We start from the raw sequence: 25266 nt of genomic DNA on the forward strand, positions 1-25266 counted from the left end.
AAGACCTTTGGAGGATGGCCTGGTGTCAAGAAGGGCAGCAAAGAAGCCACTTCTCTCCAGGAAAAACATCAGGGACAGACTGATATTCTGCAAAAGGTACAGGGATTGGACTGCTGAGGACTGGGGTAAAGTAATTTTCTCTGATGAATCCCCTTTCCGATTGTTTGGGGCATCCGGAAAAAAGCTTGTCCACTAATTTGAAGGGGCGTCTACATAATTTTGCATGTACAGTGTATATACCTATAGATCGGTTAGTGATGAGCAAGGTATTCTTTCTCTTTCAGCCTCATCAACAATACACTGTAATATAAACTGGTATCACTTCTCAGCTTGATATGGCTTCCAGTTTATTTTGTATACTGTACACCATGTCAAATCAAATTTATTTTTATATAGCCCTTCGTACATCAGCTGATATCTCAAAGTGCTGTACAGAAACCCAGCCTAAAACCCCAAACAGCAAGCAAAGCATGTGAAAGAAGCACGGTGGCTAGGAAAAACTCCCTAGAAAGGCCATACCTACAGTACATTTGCATGTTGACCTGTACTATATGTAAAGGGATTTTTTGGGGGGGGAGAATTGTATGATTCTATATCTTACTATAATTTCTTTCAATAAAGCCATTTTTCATCCCTCATTTCAATAGATTTGTTTTATCTTGCAAACACAATTAATCCAACAAAACAAGGTTGCATGCATTACAAACAAAAACAGACTTTGTACAGGTACACCATTTAATATTTATTATAGACATTTTATATACATTATTTTTCAACTGTTTCATTTTGCTATGTAGTACAATCTTTAAAATCTGCTGATTCATAGTTTGTAAATCAAAAACCTTACAAAACTCATCAAAACTCGCAAACTGACCAGAACCTTTTTTTTGGAAGACTAGAAAAAAGACTATTGTATTTATCATGCATTACACAAACAAAAGCATTTAGTTACACCATAAATTGTAGCATGTTTGAACAAAAAATAGTTTTGCAGGATAAAATAGAAAAGTACAATCAAACAAAAGACTGAGTCGTGATTAATCTTATGTTTGCTATTCCAATCACTTAAAACAAAATTAAGAAAAATAAAACGGTTACACCCCATGCTTGCTTCAAAGCACTGACATAGCATAAAGATGTCTAATAACCTGTGATAAATAAACTCAAATACAGTAAGGTGTACAAAATATCACATAGTGATAGGATGATGCAGTTTATTTGAAAAGAGAGCGCTCTCTCAGGAAGCCATGAACTGTGCTTCTTTTAGTCCTACAGTCTTTACTCATGTGACAAAGCCAGGTAAAAGCAATGTCAGAGATCACATCCTTGGGTTAGGAAGGGTGAGATCACTGAGTGTTTTCAGTGACGGGGGAACAGTAAGATGATGGTTGTGGGGGACATAATGAGTTGTGACGGAGGGTTCAGACCGGGAATAAATATTCCCTTTTTTTTTTAATACATCATTTTCAGTGCTGTTATGACAGACTTTATTTATATAAAAAGGATTATAAAAACTATATATATTTTTTTTTTACACAAAAATGTCATGAAACTAATGCTAAAGTGTGAAGTTGACTGACTATATTTCACGCCTGACTCATGTTTAGTGTGAACTGAACTGACGCCGCAGGGTCTCCCAGTCGGCCCACCAGGGGCTGTGGCCATGTCCTGTTAAATACCCTTCTCACACTAGCAAGCCAAACAAAACCGAGCTGAACTGGTTACAAATCCACCATAGTTACTGGAACCGTGATGAAAATAAAATATCAGAGCCAGCCCTGTATGGTTGGGGTCAGCCCTGTATGGTGAGGGGTCAGCCCTGTAGTATGAATCAGGTGAAATCTCAATTGTCCCTCGGCCATTGAACTATACCGACAGAACAGATATTAGCTCAGCTCAAACCCAGTCAAAAAGGCTACATACACTAGTTTGTTTTACTCCAGCTTTTTAAACTTACAGTAAATTACAGGTAAATGTTGTTTTAGTTTGAAAACAGGATAAAACTGATTGGGCGCTTCTCCACCACCACGCCTGGCATAAGTCCCCTTGGCACCTGGTTTCTGTCAAGTGTTGAGTTCAACATGGATGGGGTGGAGGGAGGCAGCTTCAATGTAGTGTCATAAAATGCTACTCTTGTTAAACAAGGCAGTGAAGCAGTCCATTCTTTCTCTCTGTGTCTACCCACTCAACCTGGCAGAGCAGCACAGGTCTACTACACAAACACTTTGGCCAGGGCGTCAGCCCCGGCACTTGCTATGTATGCCTTAGACGGGTGGAAGGCAACGTCATAGATGGACTCGTCAGACTTCTTGCGGTGGGCAGTGATCTCCTGCACACAGGTCTTACTGTCCAGGTTCCACAGACGGATAGAGCAGTCGTGGCCTACGGAGGAGGAATGTGTTCAGTAGGGAGAAAACATTTTGAAACAGAGGTACTAGCTACCTGAACTCAAAAAGAAGACTTTTCTTGTCCATACAAAATGTGTTGCTACAGTGTGAGTGAGCAGTAGTGTGGCTTGTACTTACTTCCTGACATCAGGTAGATCCCGTTGGGGTCCACAGCCAGGCTGGTAACGGCATCCAGGTGGGCCACCATCACATGGATCACTTTACCTACACGACAGGCAGACGTAACAGTCCATAAAGAGTTATGGCAGACAGAGACGTAACAGTCAGTACAGAGATATGGCAGACAGAGACGTAACAGTCAGTACAGAGATATGGCAGACAGAGACATAACAGTCAGTACAGAGATATGGCAGACAGAGACGTAACAATGAGAGTAACTAGCTAAACAGTGTCCCCTCCTGCCCACTTACCCGATTTATTGTCAAAGAACTTGATGTTCCTGTCCTCGTGGGCCGTGATGGTGATCGGCAGGGTGGGGTGACTCACTACCTTGTTGATGTGGTTGGCTGCAGGCAGAGCTGAAAACAGAGGAGAGGATGGGTCAACACAACTCACTATTAATACACCATCTGGAATGAAGACACAGTTAAAACTGTTTACTTCTTCTCTAGGAGGATATATCATATATCTAGCATGGTCACAGGAGAACAACAACAAATAGCAGAATGCAGTATTTAAAAGTTCCCCAGTCTTACCACAGAGCTTAGGGTTAGCATCGCTAGTATGTTAAATAAGGCTCCAGGCTAGGGTTTGGACTAGGTCAGGATTAGGGTTCTACTCTAAATTGTAGACTTACTGCTCTCCCCCTGACCAGCGAACACCACGGCGGTCTGGGACGTCTCCAGGTCATAGATCACAGCGTTGCCTGTGTTGAAGGACGCCACCATGTGGGCGGGGTCACAGCCGTTGAAGTCCACCGCAGTGGGGATGCCGTGCTCTGTAGAACACACAGACAGAGACACCTGTCAGTTAAAGAGGCTTTTACACCAGTATTCTCTGACCTTGGCCACACAGACAAGTGCCAGTGTCATGTCCGTGTGGATAAAAAGCTCTCCATTACACTAGTTATCCATCACACTACTGGGGAAGGTCAAGTGCACAGCGTTCTTACCTTTCTCTGCATTGTAAGTGCTGATGCATGGGTTCTTCTCCTGGGGGTTCCACAGCTTGACGGTTCCGTCTGCAGAGCAGGACAGCAGGCGGTTCTTGATCCCGCTGTAGGCCAGCCCCCACACGGCGTCTGTGTGGCCCAGCCAGGTTCCAGCCAGGACGCTGGGGTCTAAGGGGTTGGAGGAGGAGACAGGGTCAGTCATACCCATTAAATAAGGGTGGAAAAACAGCTCTGTGATTACTCAATGACGTGATTGGAATAAAGTGAAGAGAAAGTCTACTAGTCAATTCCAATAATATGACAGATGAATGAAAGTATTCCTGACTTCTGTTACTGTGGTCAATGTGTGAAGGCACAGAGGAGAGACAGAATATTGGCCATGCTAAATGTGCCAACCTTACCATAGGTGTCATAAGGGTCCACGTTGGAGCTGGGGATGTTCCACCACTGTATTGTGTGGTCAATCCCTCCACTGTAACACTGCTCTCCATTGGAACTCATAGCCAGGGACAGCACAGGCCCCCTGAGAAGAGGAAAGGGGACTTTTAATCTTTTACATCATTATACAGTGAGAGAAAGCCAAATGCAAAACAGTTGTATTGATTGATTATAGCTTTATCCTATTAGGTTGTCTTTTTTACCACTGCACCTTCTGGTAAATAGATACTTACACATGAGCTCTGAACGTATAAATAGGCTCCACATCAAAAGAGGCACTTCTAAAGAAGAGGAAACAAACAATTCTTTAAAAAGGGTTTTCAGACCCATTTAATCTAATGATGCATTCTATAATTCCATAATGACAAGATAATCCAACCATGTAAACAAGTGTGTGTGTTTACTTTTTGGCAGGCACAGTCTTCTGCAGGTTCCACAGTTTGAGGGTGTTGTCCTCAGACACAGTGACCAGGACAGGCTCTACAGGATGGAAGGCCAGAGCCCTGACCCCGTCAAAGTGGCTGCGCAGGGTGTACTTTGGATTCCACGTCTTCCTGAACGTGTCCTTATTGGCTGGCAGCTAAAAATAGATAGACCGGACAGGGGAGGAGAAGAGAAGGGCAACTTTAAACAAGTGTGGAGTGAAAAATGGAGACAGCTTGGTGGTGAGTTAGCAAGGGGGGAATAGACTGCACTTGAACTACTGGAGGGCGGTATGCCCCTCCACTTCCTAATGACTTGTGATGATTCTGACCAACTGTCAAAGCAAGAACATTCCCCCTCTCAACGCTTTGTTATAGTTATAGAGAGAGAGAGAGAAATTAGACAAAGAGAGAGAAAAAGAGAGAAAAGGAGTGACAAAGTACAGAGCTGCAACTTTTTCTATGGTAGGTTATGGGGGGACTCTTTGGGGAGATTCACCTATTGGCCACAGCACAGTACACTATATGATTACAGACATTGACCCTTTCTCTCTCAGCTCATTCACTGTCAAGCCACTAACACCTCTGTCTGATCACAGCCAAATTACGTTGTTCCTCAAAAGAACAGACATGGAAACCACACATTCACAGCCCAGTAAGCCGTACAACATCAGAAACTCATACAGATAGGCCCAAAACAGCACAGAAGAATACCAGAAAGCAACCTGTAACCAAAATATCCAAACACTCTTAGATAACTTCCTGGATAACACATTTACTCACAGTAAAGAAGGCTTCAATCTAGCAGTAAAAAACAACATATTTATTAGAGGTCGACCGATTAATCGGAATGGCCGATTAATTAGGGCTGATTTCAAGTTTTCATAACAATTGGTAATCGGTATTTTTTTATTTTTTGTTTTACACACCTTTATTTAACTAGGCAAGTCAGTTAAGAACACATTCTTATTTACAATGACAGCCTAGGAACAGAGGGTTAACTGCCTTGTTCAGGGGCAGAACGACAGCTTTTTACCTTGTCAGCTCGGGGATTTGTTTTTGCAACCTTCCGATTACTAGTCCAACGCTCTAACCACCTGCCTTGCAGGCTTGACTACCTGTTACGCGAGAGCAGTAAGAAGCCAAGGTAAGTTGCTAGCTAGCATTAAACTTATAAAAAACAATCAATCTTAACATAATCACTAGTTAACTACACATGGTTGATGATATTACTAGTTTATCTAGTGTGTCCTGCGTTGCATATAATCGATGCGGTGCCTGTTAATTTCTCATCGAATCACAGCCTACTTCGCCAAATAGGTGATGATTTAACAAGCGCATTCGCAAAAAAAAAGCAGTCTTTGCACCAATGTGTACCTAAACATAAACATCAATGCCTTTCTTTAAAACGGGATTTGAGCCCAAAGAAGTTAACGGGATTGATTTGACAACATCCGGTGAAATGGCAGAGCGCCAAATTCAAAAAAATAAATATTAAAAATATAAAACTTTCACAAGTGCAATACACCAAATTAAAGCTTAACTTATCGTTAATCTAGCAACCGTGTCAGATTTCAAAAAGTCTTTACGGCGAAAGCAAACCATGCGATCATCTTAGGACAGCGCCCAGCATACCAACACATGAAAATCAGATTTCAACCCGCCAGGCGCAACACAAAAGTCAGAAATAACAATTTAATTCATGCCTTACCTTTGAAGAACTTCTTCTGTTGGCACTTCAATATGTCCCATAAACATCACAAATGGTCCTTTTGTTTGATTAATTCCGTCATTATATCTCCAAAATGTCCATTTATTTGGCGCGTTTGATTCAGAAAAACACCGGTTCCAACTCGCCCAGCATGACTACAAAATATCTAATAAGTTACCTGTAAACGCTGTCCAAACATTTGAAACAACTTTTCTAATACAACTGTAGGTATTTTTTAACGTAAATAATAGATCAAATGTAAGACGGGATAAACGTGTTCAATACCGGATAAAAAAAACGTAAAGCGCGTGACCTGGAGCGTGCATCAAAACAGAGTGCACTAGGCTGGACCCTCGTTCACAACTGCTGTACTTCTTCATTTCTCTAAAGAAAAACATCAACCAATTTCTAAAGACTGTTGACATCCAGTAGAAGCGCTAGGAACTGCAAGCAAGTGCCTTATAAATCTAGATACACATAGAAATCCTATTGAAATCACTGTCACCTCAACAAACAAAAAAATCCTGGATGGTTTGTCATCGGGGTTTCGCCTGCCAAATAAGTTCTGTTATACTCACAGACACAATTTTAACAGTTTTAGAAACTTTTGAGTGTTCTATGCATATCCTAGCTTCTGGGCCTGAGTAGCAGGCAGTTTACTTTGGGCACGTTTTTCATCCGGACATCAAAATACTGCCCCCTAGCCCAAAGAAGTTAAAATCATTACACAAGTATATATTTTTAAACCTGCATATTTAATTAATATTGCCTGCTAAGACGAATTTCTTATAACTAGGGAAATTGTGTCACTTCTCTTGCGTTCCGTGCAAGCAGTCAGGGTATATGCAGCAGTTTGGGCCGCCTGGCTCGTTGCGAACTGTGTGAAGACCATTTATTCCTAACAAAGACCGTAATTAATTTGCCAGAATTTTACATAATTATGACATGACATTGAAGGTTGTACAATGTAACAGCAATAATAAGACTTAGGGATGCCATCCGTTTGATAAAATATGGAACGGTTCCGTATTTCACTGAAAGAATAAACATTTTGTTTTCGAAATGATAGTTTCCGGATTCGACCATATTAATGACCAAAGGCTCGTATTTCTGTGTGTTTATTATGTTATAATTAAGTCTATGATTTGATATTTGATAGAGCAGTCTGAGCGGTGGTAGGCAACAGCAGGCTCATAAGCATTCCTTCAAACAGCACTTTCGTGCGTTTGCCAGCAGCTCTTCGCTGTGCTTCAAGCATTGAGCTGTTTATGATTTCAAGCCTATCAACTCCCGAGATTAGGCTGGTGTAACCGATGTAAAATGGCTAGCTAGTTAGCGGGGTGCATGCTAATAGCGTTTCAAACGTCACTCGCTCTGAGACTTGGAGTAGTTGTTCCCCTTGCTCTGCAAGGGCCGCGGCTTTTGTGGAGCGATGGGTAACGATGCTTTGAGGGTGGCTGTTGTCGATGTGTTCCTGGTTCGAGCCCAGGTAGGGGCGAGGAGAGGGACGGAAGCTATACTGTTACACTGGCAATACTATAGTGCCTATAAGAACATCCAATAGTCAAAGGTATATGAAATACAAATGGCAGAGAGAAATAGTCCTAAAATTCCTATAATAACTACAGCCTAAAACTTCATACCTGGGAATATTGAAGACTCATGTTAAAAGGAACCACCAGCTTTCATATGTTCTCATTTTCTGAGTAAGGAACTTAAACGTTAGCTTTTTTACATGGCACATATTGCACTTTTACTTTCTTCTCCAACACTTTGTTTTTGCATTATTTAAACCAAATTGAACATGTTTCAGTATTTATTTGAGGCTAAATTGATTTTATTGATGTATTATATTAAGTTAAAATAAGTGTTCATTGATAAAAAAAATAAATTAAGACCACAGATGACAACTGGTTTGATGCAGATTGTAAAATAAGGAAAAAACTTAGAACACTATCCAACCAAAAGCACAGAGACCCAAATAATGGTGAAAAAACTAAAAAAATCTAAACAAGAGGAATTAGCGATACAAAAATGGTGACATATGGACAACCCATTTTAAAACACTCTACAACACCGTTCAAATTGACACAAACGCAGAGCAATGCCAAATTCATGAGAAGTTGAATGGATTAGAAAAAGCTATAAAGGACAATCAAAATCTGACTAGGAGCTCTATAAGAAACTTCAGGCCCTCAAATTGAAAATAAAAAAAGCATACAGGCCCTGATGGCATCCTAAATGAGATGCTCAAACGCACTAATGCAAAATTTCAATTGGCTATATTAAAACTGTTTAATTTGATCCTGAGTGTAGGTTATTTCCCTGACATCTGGAATCAAGAACCAATATCTTCAAGAACGGAGACAAATTTGACCCTAACAATTACAGAGGCATTTGTGTGAACAGTAACCTGGGGAAGGTTTTCTGTAGTATTATAAATGTAAGAGTTCTAAACGTCTTTAATAAGCACAATGTCTTGAGTAAAAGCCAAATTAGATTTATACAAAAACATTGCATGGCTGATCATATTTACACTCTACACACCCTGATAGATAAACATGTCTACCAAAATATACGCTTGCTTTATCGACTTCCAAAAAGCATTTGATTCTATTTGGCATACAGGACTGTTCTACAAAAGGTATTGAAAGTGGTGTAGGAGGTGAAACAAATCAATGTATACTGGCAATACGTGCAGCATTAAAACTGCCAAGAAAATAACTGAATTCTTTAACCGGGGCGGGGCCTTCGCCAGGGTTGCAATCTGAGCCCTGCACTCTTCAATATTTAAGTCAACAAATTGCCACAATTCTAGAAAAATCCTCAGCCCCTGGTGTTAGTCTCCACAATTCAGAGGTTAAATGCCTACTCTTCGCAGATGACCTATGCCTGCTGTCACCCACAGCACATGGCCTACAGCAGAGCCTGGGCCTGCTAGAGCAGTACTGCCAGACCTGGGCCCTGGCAGTAAACCCCAAAAAGACTAAAATAATGATTTTCCAGAGAAGATCTCTCTGATGAGAATAGGCTACCCGTCCTGTTGGGGGAGGATGCAAAGAGCTGCTTAATATTGTAAATATCCAAAGTAAGCTTTGGCAATATGTACATTGTCAGGGGGTGGGGGTGTTCAGGGTTCACTGATGGCAGGTGGGAATCGTGGTGCTTACGTCATAGCTGTAGTCGGCGTCGTCATTGGAGACAGTGAGGTCAGCTAGGTCTCCCAGTCCCAGGACACTCTCCAACACGTCATCAGAGCCCATGATAAAAGACTTGCCCCCGCCTGAGGGAAACGGTAAGGGCTCGGCTAAGAACAGGACGGAGAGGAGGAGGTTTTAGTAAACACCATACAGGCCACACCTAGACAGAGAGAGATGCTTGGTAACCAAAGAGCTCAGCTCCTCTCAGCAGGGTGCTAAAACATTCACCTAAATGGGAAAGACTAAGCTGCTAGACAGAAAATATTGTCTTGCCATGTTAAACACTAGTAGAAAGTGAAGTATTCCCCTGGGTAGACGTCAAAGCCTGAGTAAAACATTTTGATGCATGCAATGAAACAAACAATTTCCTAAACAGACTAACATTAAAGATGCACAACGCAGAAATTGCCCCGCCATTTCCTGATTGCTGAAATTCTAATAGTTTGCTTAATTTCAGTTTGTGACAAAACAAGCAAGTATAGTGTAGGAAATTATTGTACCATCTAAAGCGCTATGAAATATATTTTCCATAACCCCCAAATATTATATTTTCAGCTCATGTACAAAACCAAAAAGGTGCAAAAATTGAACTTAACCCGGTCTAAAAACCGGAAGCATAGAACTTGCGCACATAGAACTGACCTACTGCTTCTTAGACTTGCTATCAATGAGCATGACAGATCTATAACATACAATTCTATGTGAATTTGGTCAGGTCGCCCAAAAAGTTACATATTGCAGCTTTAATGAGGAGAAGCAATGACACAGGTTAGGCCTCCTGCACAAAACTAAAACAAATAGACTAGCACTGTATAGAACAGGGTTCATTTCATGACTAATGAGCCTGACTGGTGCTCTGTATGCAACTCTTTCTCTCAGCCACTGTGGAGCGTTGTGCTGAGAGTAATGCTGAGAGTAGTGCTGCCTGAGGGTACTGTGACTGACCCTAGAGTCTGTGATTAGAACAGGGCATGCAGCAGCAATGAGGTGTGTGTGGCAGGGCCAGGCGAGGGCTCAGAATATCCTGTGCACAAGTGAGGAGGAATGCTGACGCAGCATCGGCGCAATTGAGATTCCACAGGGTGGGCCTTTCTTGCTGCACATCAGAATAGCCCCCCACCCCAGTTCAATTATATCTACCACTGGCCCACACATAGACAAGTATCCTCTACCTAACACACACACATAGTCCAAAGATCTTGTACCCAACATCCATATAGGCTAACAAATTAGACTTGGCGCATTTATGCCAATTGGACATGATGCAGAATGGGGTACAACCAGTAAATTCTTTAGAGTCTGAGAAGTTGGGGGAGGGGGGTGCTAAGCTGACATATGGAATTGTTTTAAGATGGTCATACTATGTATGATTAGGCTATTTGATTTGGAATTTTAGGACCCCTTTAGGTATATAAAAAAATATATTAACATTTTGGCCTTTACTACTAAAGCCCATTGAAAGGGATTGAATAACACATTCATACAAAACTATCTTCATACTTCCATTCGTTTTTTTAAACCTGTACTGGTTACCTTCAGACAAGTTCCGTGACACTTGTGGGGTTCGGAGAGCAAAACATGTGTTCGTGAAAATCTCCTCTTCCACAGTGGGGTCCCATTAGCTTGTACGTCAAACCGTACAGACATTTTCTTAAGAATACCGATTTTTGGGATATCTCATGGTCTAACAAACACCTCTTTGGCTCTGCCACCTTTTATCACAGATGCGGAAGTGCAACATTGCCGGATGCGGTGGATTGAGACACATCTGGTGCAAAAATATCTGAGATCTCTAGTTTAAACTGACAGATTTTGATTGGGATATTTTTGTTATGTAACTTAGACTGACGCACCGGTGCGGCAAACAACTCTAGGGAGTTTAATGTAACTAAATGTCATTGTAAATGTCATCTACGTAATCCCCAAAAGTTATTATTTATCATGAGAGGGCCATAAACAATAACTAGTAATGCGGCATACTCAAAGAAAGGTTAAAATCTCACCTTTCCTGTAAAAATAGTTATAAATTGCTGAGGTGTAGTCACTTCTGAGGACACAAGCTCATGTACACAGTTCAAATGATAGAAATATGAAATACAGTATTGATGTATTTCCTATTCAACTAAACTGTATGAATAAGACTTGAAATGACATATGCCTTCAAAATATAGCATTATCAAATGATAAAATGACTAACCTTCCGTATAACTGTAAAATACATATTTGTATGTTTAGTGTTAGAGAAAATGGGCATACTTTCTGAAGGTCTCACTTGATCAAAACGTCTGCCGCTATTGCTGTGAAAATCTCACCGAGCTCTAGCTTCCTGAACTTCTTAGGAACTTGCCTTTCATCTCATATTATCCATCTATGACAAACAGAAAGTGTTTTTTTTTGTTTAAAAAAACGAATAATTATTGTAGATGAATGGCTATAAATCGATCCCTGAATGTGCTACCATGATGAAACCACTCTCTCCTGCTGTGCAACAATGTAACGATTGCAAACATGTCAGTGGTTGGCTTCAGCCAGGAGTTGATGAACAGTCAGAAGAGCAAATGAAATGGTAGGAGGGACATCCCAGCTTCAAGTGGTTTCAGATTTCACATCCTATGCCACACAGGCTCAGAAAACATACTCTGTCAGTGGGAAGAAGGACTATCGCTCAATGCAAGGCATTTCGATCTACAGTGTCCACATATTTTATTATTGAAAATGACAGTCAGAACCGGTACCAGAACCATGCAGGTCCCCTAAACAGAGGACTTTACATCTATAAGTTAGCTCTCAGCAGCTAGTGAGTTAGGCATCTGATATCCTCTTACCCCATTCGGTCCCGTCCCCTGAACTCCGGGCCTCCCCTGCTCCTTCGCCATCCTCGGAATTCACCAGGAAGTCAAACTCCTTCAGAGCCTCCTCTGTGTCGGGGTCATCTGGAAGGTCAGAGGCCAGGCCCTCGTTCCCAACCTGGACAGATGACAAACATTCAGTCAGTCACCAGGTCTGGCACAGTGGGATTATCAGATATAGAGTTAATACAATACTTGTATTAATTTTTTTTTTTTACAAAAAACGTACAATACTTTTATTTTACAGATTTGATTTTAGGAGACTAGTGCTTGGTATGTTCGTTCCATATGCTCTTGTACCAATTTAATTGTGTTGACTTCTTTAACACAGCAGGCATTTAAAGGTTCTCTCTTTATGAATATCAACATTTAGAATCAGGTCTGAAGATACTAGTCTAGTGTCAAGAGCTAAGCACCGCTTGCGTCTTAGTAAGCCATTATTACAACAATTTACACAGTGATGACAGCGGCAATACATTTAGAACAACATTAGGAATGGTCTTTTCACTTATGACCATATGTAATTATCTGTAGCAAAGAGGTTTTCACCTTCATCTTATGCTTTTTTATTGTGTGTTTGCCACTGTCTATATCCTCCATCAGGTCTCCCTCCTCATCATCATCTTCATCACTGTCCTCTGCGTTTTCTAAGAAGTTAAATGTTTCCAGAACATCTCCTGGATTCCTAGTAAAACAGGTAGAAAACGATTTAGAGCAATTCGTCACTGTGGATGATTTGATTATTCACATACATGGCACAGGTCTGGATGATGCATCAAATGCTATTCAGAGCAGACGGTTCTGAACACAGAGGCAGAATGCACAGAATCAATCACAAATCTGCTATCTGGGAAGTCGCCAGGAATAGTGAGTCAGTTGGATAACACTAATTCCTTCAGACCTTCACTGAAGTCAGTGGCAGTATGCATGATCAGATGAGGCCTACCTACCTACCTTTTCATATCTTGTCCCTTTCGTTTGGCTGGAGACTCCCCTCCATTGAGGATCTGATCCAGGTTCCTGTTTTCCACTGAGCCATTCTGCTCTGAGCCGGACAGGCCCAGTAACGAACGCACTCTCTGAGACCGCACATCTAGTATTGTGTCCGTGTAACCTACTTCCTGAAGATATCTGTTGGGACAGAAAATTATACATAAAAATTACTTAGCTAACTAAGTAAACCTGGGCACGTATTCCTAAAGCGTCTCAGAGTTGAAGTGCTGCGCTAGGATCAGTTTGACCTTTTAGATCATAAGGAATAAGATGACATAGACAAGTAGGACCTTATCCTAGATCAGCACTCCTATTCTGAGATGCAGGCCCGGATGGGAATTCATCTTGATCGATAAGTAAGCGTGTTAGCTGCATGAGAGGCCCTGTAAACCGTGTGTGCTGTCTGTAGAGTACTCACTGTCTGAGGAGTTGTCTGCCCTGTTTCCACGTCAGCTGACTATTCTGAGGTACAGCAGGGACCTCTGTGTCTTTGGTATCTTCTGTAAACACAATAGCAACGTTAATGAAATCGCTGTATAGCTAGCTGTATGTCAATATATTCTATTTGTCATCATTAAGTTTTATTGCAGTTCAGAGAGGAGAGGTCCGTACCTGATTCAAAACTGGGCATCTTAACTTCACCTTGATTTAATTCTGTTCCATATTTTAATTTATGGTATTTTGCTCTAATAGAGTAAAGACAAAGTAAAGAGATTAGTAAATGTGATGAGATAATAAAGCATACTTTGCAGTTATGCACAACATTTACAGGCAATGTATAAATGTCAGGCATTGAGGTAAATGAGACTAAGATTGAAATGGGCCTTATATGGACTCGTAAAAAATGATTAGGTAATAGGTATACACTCACCTTTCTTGCTTTAATGCATATTCTAACATCTTTATTCTTCGAACTAGATCATTCTTTAAATTTTCTTGACCCTTCCTTTCTCCTTGTAGGAATGCTATTCGAGCCTGAAAGAAACAAGAGAAGAAAAAAAAGAAATACGTTTGGGTCTGCCGATGAAGTCAACATTACATTCTCAACTTTGAAAGCACTACACATTAACAGTCATATTTTGTGGTGTATCAAACACTACTGAATTATTAAACATCAGATCTGTTTCAGAGGCAGCAACAACTTCATCACCTAGTACTACCACACGCTTCTTCTTGTCCTAAAATTCCATTCAAAAAATTACTCCATCAAATCTTTGTATCAAATTCAACTTGAATTACTCACACAAACAACCCCCATGTAGGGGCTTACTATTCCAGCTAGGGACCCTGTAGAACAGTGGTCACTAACCTTTTCTGAGTCAAGATCACTTTCGCAGTTAAAAAAGCAAGAAGAGATCTACTGCTCAAGATTATTCTTTTTAAAAAAAATTTAAAACATGACTTTAAAAATATGACATTAACCTAATAAAAACAGTTCTGCAGGAATGAGGTTTGTGCAGTAGGCCTAATACATTATCACAGCATATTGGTTATATGCTTGGCCTGCAAATATTGTTCTTCTCAGACCACATTATACACTGCTCAAAAAAATAAAGGGAACACGAAAATAACACATCCTAGATCTGAATGAAAGAAATAATCTTATTAAATACTTTTTTCTTTACATAGTTGAATGTGCTGGCAACAAAATCACACAAAAATAATCAATGGAAATCTAATTTATCAACCCATGGAGGTCTGGATTTGGAGTCACACTCAAAACTAAAGTGGAAAACCACACTACAGGCTGATCCAACTTTGATGTAATGTCCTTAAAACAAGTCAAAATGAGGCTCAGTAGTGTGTGTGGCCTCCACGTGCCTGTATGACCTCCCTACAACGCCTGGGCATGCTCCTGATGAGGTGGCGGATGGTCTCCTGAGGGATCTCCTCCCAGACCTGGACTAAAGCATCCGCCAACTCCTGGACAGTCTGTGGTGCAACGTGGCATTGGTGGATGGAGCGAGACATGATGTCCCAGATGTGCTCAATTGGATTCAGGTCTGGGGAACAGGCGGGCCAGTCCATAGCATCAATGCCTTCCTCTTGCAGGAACTGCTGACACACTCCAGCCACATGAGGTCTAGCATTGTCTTGCATTAGGAGGAACCCAGGGCCAACCGCACCAGCATATGGTCTCACAAGGGGTCTGAGGATCTCATCTCGGTACCTAATGGCAGTCAGGCTACCTCTGGCGAGCACATGGAGGGCTGTGCGGCCCCCCAAAGAAATGCCACCCCACACCATGACTGACCCACCGCCAAACCGGTCATGCTGGAGGATGTTGCAGGCAGCAGAACGTTCTCCACGGCGTCTCCAGACTCTGTCACGTCTGTCACGTGCTCAATGTGAACCTGCTTTCATCTGTGAAGAACACAGGGCGCCAGTGGCGAATTTGCCAATCTTGGTGTTCTCTGGCAAATGCCAAACGTCCTGCACGGTGTTGGGCTGTAAAGCACAACCCCCACCTGTGGACGTCGGGCCCTCATACCACCCTCATGGAGTCTGTTTCTGACCATTTGAGCAGACACATGCACATTTGTGGCCTGCTGGAGGTCATTTTGCAGGGCTCTGGCAGTGCTTCTCCTGCTCCTCCTTGCAAAAAGGCGGAGGTAGCGGTCCTGCTGCTGGGTTGTTTCCCTCCTACGGCCTCCTCCACGTCTCCTGATGTACTGGCCTGTCTCCTGGTAGCGCCTCCATGCTCTGGACACTACGCTGACAGACACAGCAAACCTTCTTGCCACAGCTCGCATTGATGTGCCATCCTGGATGAGCTGCACTACCTGAGCCACTTGTGTGGGTTGTAGACTCCGTCTCATGCTACCACTAGAGTGAAAGCACCGCCAGCATTCAAAAGTGACCAAAACATCAGCCAGGAAGCATAGGAACTAAGAAGTGGTCTGTGGTTACCACCTGCAGAACCACTCCTTTATTGGCGGTGTCTTGCTTATTGCCTATAATTTCCACCTGTTGTCTATTCCATTTGCACAACAGCATGTGACATTTATTGTCAATCAGTGTTGCTTCCTAAGTGGACAGTCTGATTTCACAGAAGTGTGATTGACTTGGAGTTACATTGTGTTGTTTAAGTGTTCCCTTTATTTTTTTGAGCAGTGTATATCAAAACTCGAGCTTTGATAACAAAATAGATCAGTTGGTGAAGCACTTGCGAGGCACAGCTGAACATAATTTGAAATAATTCACTTTTTTTACTGGACTGATGGTATCTGCATCTGATGGTCATGGTGCTTTCAAGCCAACAGGGAATTCTGGGGGAAAAAACGAGGTCAAATCATGACTTCAGTGAACTTCAGGTCGAAAGTCGGAGCTCTCGAAAGATGCCAGAGGTTTCAAGTTGGATTACAGTTCCCCAAAAAATTCCCAGTCGGATCTAGTATTTCCGAGTTCCCAGTTGTCTTGAACACACTGAAGTCGGATATTTGAGTTCCCAGTTGTTTTGAACATGGCATTAGTCGCAGCAGATGGAGAGCAGCAGAGGGTCCGTCTCAGTCCCTGCTCTCTCCTTCATTTCCACCGGTGATTGACCAGAGAGAGGAGAGACAGTCTTCCACCTGATGGCGAAACTCGAGTGGCACCGCATCTGCCTCAGCACAAATTCATGTTGTTTCTATGACTAGAGAAAGTGAAATACTCCTCGATATTAAAATAGCTAATAATAACAAAAACACAGGGCTATCGATACACTTGGCTACTCACTCATTGCAGCTGCAGCGCGAGTGGAAGTAGAGAAGTGCATTTAATGTTTTGTAATTGTGCTTAATAAAAACTATTGACAGTGCTGAATAAAACTTAAAACATGAACTCACTCATACAAACAGCAGCTCTTTGCTGTATTCTTTGACAGTCTTTCACTGGTCATGGTTTTAAATGTTATGAAATCTCACATAGGCTACTATCAAACTTTGCTGTGGCCGGGGTCATGGAAGCTGTAGGTAGGCACAGTGATTTGTGATATCCGATTGGCCAGCGCAGTAAGTGCACTGAACTTAGCCACAGATCTCCTGGTCCACCAGGTAGGTGGAGACAAATTAAAATGGTTAAAAATAGGAACACTTTTCCTACCTGGTGCACAGGGTGTCTGAATTAAGTGCATCTACCGCCAACTGCACAAATCAAAGAAAAGAAGAGCAAGCCTTTATGCTTTTATCAGTGGCTTTTCAACAGAAATGTTTGGTGATGGACTAGGAATGCCTTGATCTAGAGGTTGACCGATTAATCGGAATGGCCGATTAATTAGGGCCGATTTCAAGTTTTCATAACAATCGGTATTTTTGGCCACCGATTTTTAAAATTATTATTTTTTGTATAATATTTTTTAACTAGGCAAGTCAGTTACGAACACATTCTTATTTTCAATGACGGCCTAGGAACGGTGGGTTAACTGCCTTGTTCAGGGGCAGAACGACAGATTTTTACCTTGTCAGCTTGGGGATTCAATCTTGCAACCTTACGGTTAACTAGTCCAACGCTCTAACCACCTGCTTTACATTGCACTCCACGAGGAGCCTGCCTGTTACGCGAATGCAGTAAGAAGCCAAGGTAAGTTGCTAGCTAGCATTAAACTTATCTTATAAAAAACAATCAATCATAACCACTAGTTAACTACACATGGTTGATGATATTACTCGTTTATCTAGCCTGTCCTGCGTTGCATATAATCGATGTGGTGCGCATTCGCGAAAAAGGACTGTCGTTGCTCCAACGTGTACCTAACCATAAACATTAATGTCTTTCTTAAAATCAATACACAAGTATATATTTTTAAACCTGCATATTTAGTTAGTATTGCCTGCTAACATGAATTTATTTTAACTAGGGAAAATGTGTCACCTCTGCAACAGAGTCAGGGTACATGCAGCAGTTTGGGCCGCCTGGCTCGTTGCGAACTGTGTGAATACTATTTCTTCCTAACAAAGACAGCCAACTTGGTCAAACGGGGGATGACTTAACAAAAGCGCATTTGCGAATAAGTCACAATCGTTGCACGACTGTACCTAACCATAAACATCAATGCCTTTCTTAAAATCAATACACAGAAGTATATATTTTGAAACCTGCATATTTTGCTAAAAGAAATCCAGGTTAGCAGGCAATATTAACCAGGTGAAATTGTGTCAGTTCTCTTACGTTCATTGCACGCAGAGTCAGGGTATATGCAACAGTTTGGGCCGCCTGGCTCGTTGCGAACTAATTTGCCAGAATTTTACGTAATTATGATATAACATTGTTGTGCAATGTAACAGGAATATTTAGACTTACAGATGCCACCCGTTAGATAAAATACGTAACGGTTCCGTATTTCACTGAAAGAAAAAAACGTTTTGTTTTCGAGATGATAGTTTCCGGATTCGACCATATTAATGACATAAGGCTCATGTTTATTATATTATAATTAAGTCTATGATTTGCTAGAGCAGTCTGACTGAGCGGTGGTAGGCACCAGCAGGCTCGTAAGCATTCATTCAAACAGCACTTTCGTGCGTTTTGCCAGCAGCCCTTCGCAATTCTTCAAGCATTGAGCTGTTTATGACTTCAAGCCTATCAACTTCCAAGATTAGGCTGGTGTAACCGATGTGAAATGGCTAGCTAGTTAGCCGGGTGCGCGCTAACAGCGTTTCAAACATCACTCGCTCTGAGACTTGGAGTAGTTGTTCCCCTTGCTCTGCATGGGTAACGCTGCTTCGAGGATGGCTGTTGTCGATGTGTTCCTGGTTCGAGCCCAGGTAGGAGCGAGGAGAGGGACGGAAGCTATACTGTTAGACTGGCAATACTAAAGTGCCTATAAGAACATCCAATAGTCAAAGGTATATGAAATACAAATCGTATAGAGAGAAATAGTCCTATAATTCCTATAATAACTACAACCAAAAACTTCTTACCTGGGAATATTGAAGACTCATGTTAAAAGGAACCACCAGCTTTCATATGTTCTCATGTTCTGAGCAAGGAACTTAAAACGTTAGCTTTTTTTACATGGCACATGTTGCACTTTTACTTTCTTCTCCAACACTTTGTTTTTGCATTATTTAAACCAAATTGAACATGTTTCATTATTTATTGAGGCTAAATTGATAGTATTTATGTATTATATTAAGTTAAAACAAGTGTTCATTCAGTATTGTTGTAATTGTCATTATTACAAAAAAATAAAGAAAATCGTCTGATTAATCGGTATCGACTTTTTTGGTCCTTCAATAATCGGTATCGGCGTTGAAAAATCACAATCGGTCGACCTCTACCTTGAACCATATTAGTTTGTTGGTGAAGTGGACACCAAGGAACTTGAAGCTCTCAACCTGCTCCACTACAGCCCCGCCGATGAGAATGGGGGCGTGCTCGGTCGTCTTTTTCCTGTAGTCCACAATCATCTCCTTTTTCTCTCCCTCAACATGTTCAAGAACAAAGGAGATGATGTGGACCGTTGTGAAGATGGCACGACAAAACCTACTCCACCTTAGGAGACAAAATATTTGGCATGGGTCTTCAGATCCTCAAAAGGTTCGACAGCTGCACCATCGAGAGCATCCTGATTGGTTGCATCACTGCCTGGTATGGCAACTGCTCAGCCTCCGACCGCAAGGCACTACAGAGGGTTGTGCGAACGGCCCAGTACATCACTGGGGCCAAGCTTCCTGCCATCCAGGACCTCTATACCAGGCGGTGTCAGAGGAAGGCCCTAAAAATTGTCAAAGACTCCAGCCACCCTAGTCAGACTGTTCTCTCTGCTACCGCACGGCAAGCGGTACCAGAGCACCAAGTCTAGGTCCAAGAGGCTTCTAAACAGCTTCTACCCCCAAGCCATAAGACTCCTGAACATCTAATCAAATGGTTACCCAGACTATTTGCATTGCCCCCCCCCCCCCCGCTGCTACTCTCTGTTGTTATAAACTTTAATAACTCTACCTACATGTACATATTACCTCAATTACCTCGACTAACCAGTGCCCCCGCACATTGACTCTGTACCCCCCCTGTATATAGTCTCGCTATTGTTATTTTACTGCTGTTCTTTAATTACTTGTTACTTTTATTTCTTATTCGTATATATTTTTTTTTAAACTGCATTGTTGGTTAGGGGCTCGTAAGTAAGCATTTCACTTTAAGGTCTACACCTGTTGTATTTGGTGCATGTGACTAATGAAATTTGATTTGGAGATCAACCAGTTGTTTGTGATCGACTGGTTGGTGACCCCGGCTGTACAACATTGACCCTACACATTTAACATTTCTCTCAAAGAATCACTGTGGATGTAAAAATAGAGCTAAACTAACAAAAAGCTATAAAGGCACAGATGAATTGGGGAAACCTTGGTATAGACCTGGCGGGTCAGGGTAGGACTGCAATTAGCAGTGTGTCTGACTATCCTCAGAGCAGCAGGCCCAGGTTGTAACACAGGCCTCTCTAGCACCATCACCCCTGTAGGGGTGTTCAGTTCATACAGAACTATTTAGCTGGCCCTCTTCTCCTGCTCAACTCTGTACTGCTAGGGAGTACTGAGCAGCTGTGAAACCCAATGCCGTTTAAAGGGTAGCAGGCATGGGGTATTTTTAGTCAGCCGCCCCTTGACTGTAGGGGCAGTGCTTGACTTGGGCAGGAGCTCATGGAAGCAGAGTACCAGCACCTCAAATGTTCTACTGCTTGAGCTCCTGCACCTATATAGAATATTAAGACAGCTGCCCCTAAAAACCCCTCTCTTGACTGTTGGGGTGTCATGGTGCCCATAGCGACCCAGTTGTAAATTGACAGGTAAACTGGAGACCGATTTCCATTCCGTAGTCATGGAGACTGAGAAAGTGTGGTGCCCTGGCTCTGACATAGTGACTCCACATCTTGGGCCACCGGATAGCTTACATAACAGTTCCGTTGCTCTCTGGTATTAGATCATACGAGCAAAGAAAACACTACGGTGGATCTGAACCATTGACTCACCTGGTCCAGTCACTCCCTCACAGTAATAAGATAAGACATAATTGAGTCCACATTCAAGGAGAGAAGGAGGAGGAGATTTAACTCTACAGGAAAACATGGGAGAACTGGGGTCAATTTTAATAATAGGATTCACTTCAGTCAACTGAGATCAGGTCTCTTAAACAGAACAGTAATATTTTGTGTACAATATTCTCTTCCTTTTGCCTGCTTCCTTGGTACGCAAGTCCAAGGGCTAAATGAACGTCTTGCTATTACCATAAGCATGGGAGGTCTGGCCAGTCAATGTTAGCTAGAGGGAGAAGGAAGGTTTCAGCTGAACGAACAGCTGTGTACACACTGGAACCAACTCAACAGCCAGGGGACAGAGTAGTCTGTTACACAAGCATGCTACTAGCTCTGCAGATACAGCTGGCTACAACGTTCTTCAAATAAATATCACTGTATGTGTACATTTAATATACAGCTAAAATCTAAGAGGGCATACTAATTAGTCTATTTGTTAACCTCACTTTTCAATATCCCTGATAGGAGCATGGCAGGCATAGTTACAAATACAGTACACTAATCAGAGATCAAATCTCAACTATAATCATAATTTAAATGTTACAGCACTACTGCTAAAACCACTTTGGGAATCCCCCCTGCCCGAAGGACCACACTTCAGATACCACCTCCAACCAATCCCAGTGCAGCTAGTAAAGCCAGTATAGGCCTAGCTGCTATGTATGTGTGAGGTCACAGCGTTGAGATGTGTAATGGTCAGACTGGGGTCACAGTGAGCTCACAGACCCAAGTTAACATGCTGACAAAGGAATGGGCTGTATTGGAACAGGAATAGACATTGCCGCCTTTTGGAGCTTTGTTGTCCCCAACGTATCATATACCTACCACTTCACTGCAAAGGAACACAGCTTAGGCCTATTCACACATTTGGATACATTTAGGGCTGTATTTTGGATTCGCCTGTCTGTCTACTTGTTTGTGTGTATAAAAGCCATCTTGCTTCAATAAACAACAAATAAACATGTCAGTGAACTCATATCTAGGTTTCACAACGCTGGCCTAAAAATAATACCTTATTAACAGACAAGTCTGAAACTGTCAAATGTATACACACAGTTTGCATCGTTTTTAGGAGCCGGGGTAGGATATTAAGTAGAACAGCTATTTTCAGCGTGTCTACTTATAGATGTTATGTATAACCAAGAAAGAACTGTGGAAGAAAATGCCAGTGTACTACTAATTAACACTGATGCTTTAAGGATAGAGTGCTGACATAGTTGTGCACCACCTGGCTCATACACATCCTGAGGAAACACCTGCGCCCAGTGGAAAAATACATCACCCACCAAATCAAGCACAATGAAAGAATGACGTGAATAATACATTATTTCTGTGTGTGCAGTCAGTGTACTAAGGTATGAATATAGGCCTACATTGAGTTAGTGATTTCAATTTCATCAAGAGAGAACAGCATGTTATCAGTTGGATAACATAATTGTGTCAAACCTTCATTGTGGTGTTTAAATACTCAGCATCAACATATCAAAAATAAAACCCAGATAGAACAATCACTGCCTCTGTGTGTTAATAAACATTTTATTTCCAAGCCAGATTCTGAATAGAAAGGGCCCTGTCTACCATTTCTCTGTCTGTCTGCATGTCTTCTACAGCCAGGGCAAAGGAAGAACAGAGCACATAAGAATGGTTCATAATATGCCCTGGATGTCTCAGTGACCTATAAAGCCTGATTTAACCCAGATACTTCCAGGCCTGATGTGACTGCTGTGGACATTGAAGTGATTTGTGCTAACAAGGCTAACTGCTTGAGTGGTGTGGCTGGACCGCAAAGCAACTCGAACAATAGGAAAGGTGCAGTTGACCAAAATAATCTAGGCTGTCAGCTTGCTTCATTAATTTTACATTTAAATAATGTGACCAACACAGAAGTTCAGAAAGCATACACTGATTCATATTGTTTTATCAATAAAAAGTTTAACAATATAACAGCATATGGTTCTGGAAAATTAGGCAGGTCATAGGCTACTACTTTATGTTGACAAGACAATTATCTGTCATATTGTACTTCAAATAGGGCCTATGTGAAATGTAAAAAAAAAAATATAAAAATACCTAAGACATAAACCCTTAACAGTGCCCTAAATCTGGCTCGTTTTTTGGCCATCTAGTGAGGCACCCAATTACAGGGTCATAACATGTAGTGTTGTCACTTCACTAGTCCTGAGGGGAAATACACAGAGCACTACAGGGATGCGGAAGACTGTGCTGCCTTCTATCCATGTCAGTCTCTTGACTGGTGAGTCATGCAGAAGGCATGTGTCACTGAGCAAGTCAGTAAAGTCTGCCTCCACCTCACCTGGCCTGGTATGGGTTGTGTTCAAACAAAGCAGTACTCTACTCTGTCCCAGGCATTTCAACACTTCCACATTCATTATTATTATTACAATCATAAAACTGAACCAACATTCCCTTTAATCTCTGCATTCCGCAAAACAGAATTATCACTTAGCTGATGTCATAAACTTGTTATAACAAAACCTTGCAAAATGTAAAAAAATAAGCACAAAAATAAGAAATAATTCCTAGCCAAGATGGCATCCGTGAAACAAAAAACAACTATAAAAGTAATGTAGCTAGATAGCAAACTAGCTAAGTCTAAAGCCACAGAGTTTTTTTTAACCGTTCGATCGGTTAAAAAAAGCCAGTGTCAGACTGTGGGGCCTTGACAGCTAGCTAGCTCTGTTGACGTTAGCTTGCTAACCACAGGCACGAGCCATCTGACTGGCATCAGACTATGGGATTTTCGATTTGTTTGAAATAAACTTTCAAAAAAATATTTGTTAGAAATATTGCACAACTGATATGATCAATAAAATGGGATTTAGTCCTATTCAAGATTGATGGTTACCTAACGTGATTCAAGAAGACCCAGCCAAGTCGTCGCCATAATGACCAAACCAAAATGGCTCCTAGTCTCGGAGATTAGTTGACTGTCAGTGGTTTGATTAGATCATTCTGTAGTTCTACGACTCTAAATTGAAACTACCAAATGAATACCACAACAACAAGAGTCAACATTATTAATAAAATCACGTGTAAGACATTGCAAACACATCAACCTGATGATGTTCCACTGTAAAAAGAGTGACATAGTTTGCCATCCTGCTGTGTGCTAAGCTAACGTTAGCCATCTAACGTTACCTGTTATCCGTGACTAGCTAGCTAGCTGGTGGTATTTGATAACTAACAATCAAGTTGGGCGGACAAACTACAGTAGACGTTTATCTATCGAAGCATGGCCACTGTATGGAAAGGGTGTAAAACAAATGTTGCACACTATCCAGGCAAAATGCATTGTTGCTCAATATAGTGTTTATTTAGCTAGCTAAGGTAACGTTAACCAAGTTAGCTTGCTACCTGAAGTTCGGCCCTTTCCACTTCCCAATGAGCTCTCTCCATTTCGAATCTGGCCCATTCGTGCTGGATATAATGTAGGATACCGGGGATGGTATACTGCTGTGGCCGTGGCATCTCGTCATGCTGCTGCCCCATCCCTGAGCCACCTCCACCACCGATTTGGGGATTAGCGTTGTTATTCCCCTGCGGTTGTTGCTGAGGTCTTGGGGCGGCCATTCCAACTCCTCCTCCGCCGGGGTGTTCATCCATTTTTAAGAAGAGGAAAGTCCCAGCACAATTTGCTGCTTGAATTCGCCCCCCTCCCCCTTTCAGTATTCCCGTATGGATTTGACAATGCCTTTCCCTGAAATTCCTCGGCGACTGTAGTGAGACAGGGCTATGTTTTGAACTTGCTCTCAGTGTACTGATTTGACGACCGCCATTAGTCCGATCCTTGGATATGAGAGTCTATTCTACTTACTGCGGGGGTGAGGAAGAATTGGCCCGCACTGCATGATGGGACATGCTCACCTTTTTATTTTTTCCTGTCATCCAAAGCAGCTCAATGATCCAAATACAGGAGCATGGGCATGTGTGCCGTTCGTACAGTTACACCACAGACAAATAATGTAAACCAGGGAAATAATATAAAAATGATTCGAAAAATATATCTTGATACAAAACGAACAATCAGGTGTTTGCATGGCAGGCCTGGGACTCTCAGGGGGGCTTCTTTCCAGCACCATGGACCCCTCTCTGCTCATTG

At 41.9% G+C, this 25266-nt stretch overlaps 1 protein-coding gene across 1 annotated transcript; it reads right to left on the reverse strand.

Annotated features, from left to right (window-relative positions):
• Window positions 1-717: 717 nt before the first annotated feature.
• Window positions 718-24993, reverse strand: LOC106611207 (striatin-3). The gene is made up of 16 exons (XM_014211184.3): window positions 24522-24993; window positions 14004-14107; window positions 13745-13818; window positions 13551-13632; window positions 13094-13270; window positions 12689-12824; window positions 12116-12257; window positions 9261-9397; window positions 4362-4537; window positions 4191-4238; window positions 3921-4042; window positions 3520-3687; window positions 3205-3345; window positions 2819-2926; window positions 2526-2612; window positions 718-2382 (listed from the first exon to the last, which is right to left on the reverse strand). The coding sequence occupies exons 1-16, from the start codon at window positions 24768-24770 to the stop codon at window positions 2213-2215; spliced, it is 2121 nt and encodes a 706-aa protein (XP_014066659.1). The 5' UTR covers window positions 24771-24993; the 3' UTR covers window positions 718-2212.
• Between the last annotated feature and the right edge of the window lie 273 nt (window positions 24994-25266).

The sequence above is a fragment of the Salmo salar genome, chromosome 09 (genome assembly GCF_965601325.2).
Source record: "Salmo salar chromosome 09, fSalSal1, whole genome shotgun sequence".
Classification (NCBI taxonomy): Eukaryota; Metazoa; Chordata; class Actinopteri; order Salmoniformes; family Salmonidae; genus Salmo; species Salmo salar.

Coding starts and splice junctions, on each gene's coding strand:
- LOC106611207 (XM_014211184.3), bottom strand. CDS start 24,770: ATGGATGAACACCCCGGCGGAGGAGGAGTTGGAATGGCCGCCCCAAGA. Junction 13,271..13,550: donor GGCAGACAACTCCTCAGACA/GTGAGTACTCTA, acceptor CTGTCCCAACAG/ATATCTTCAGGAAGTAGGTT. Junction 12,825..13,093: donor AAGGGACAAGATATGAAAAG/GTAGGTAGGTAG, acceptor CTGTTTTACTAG/GAATCCAGGAGATGTTCTGG.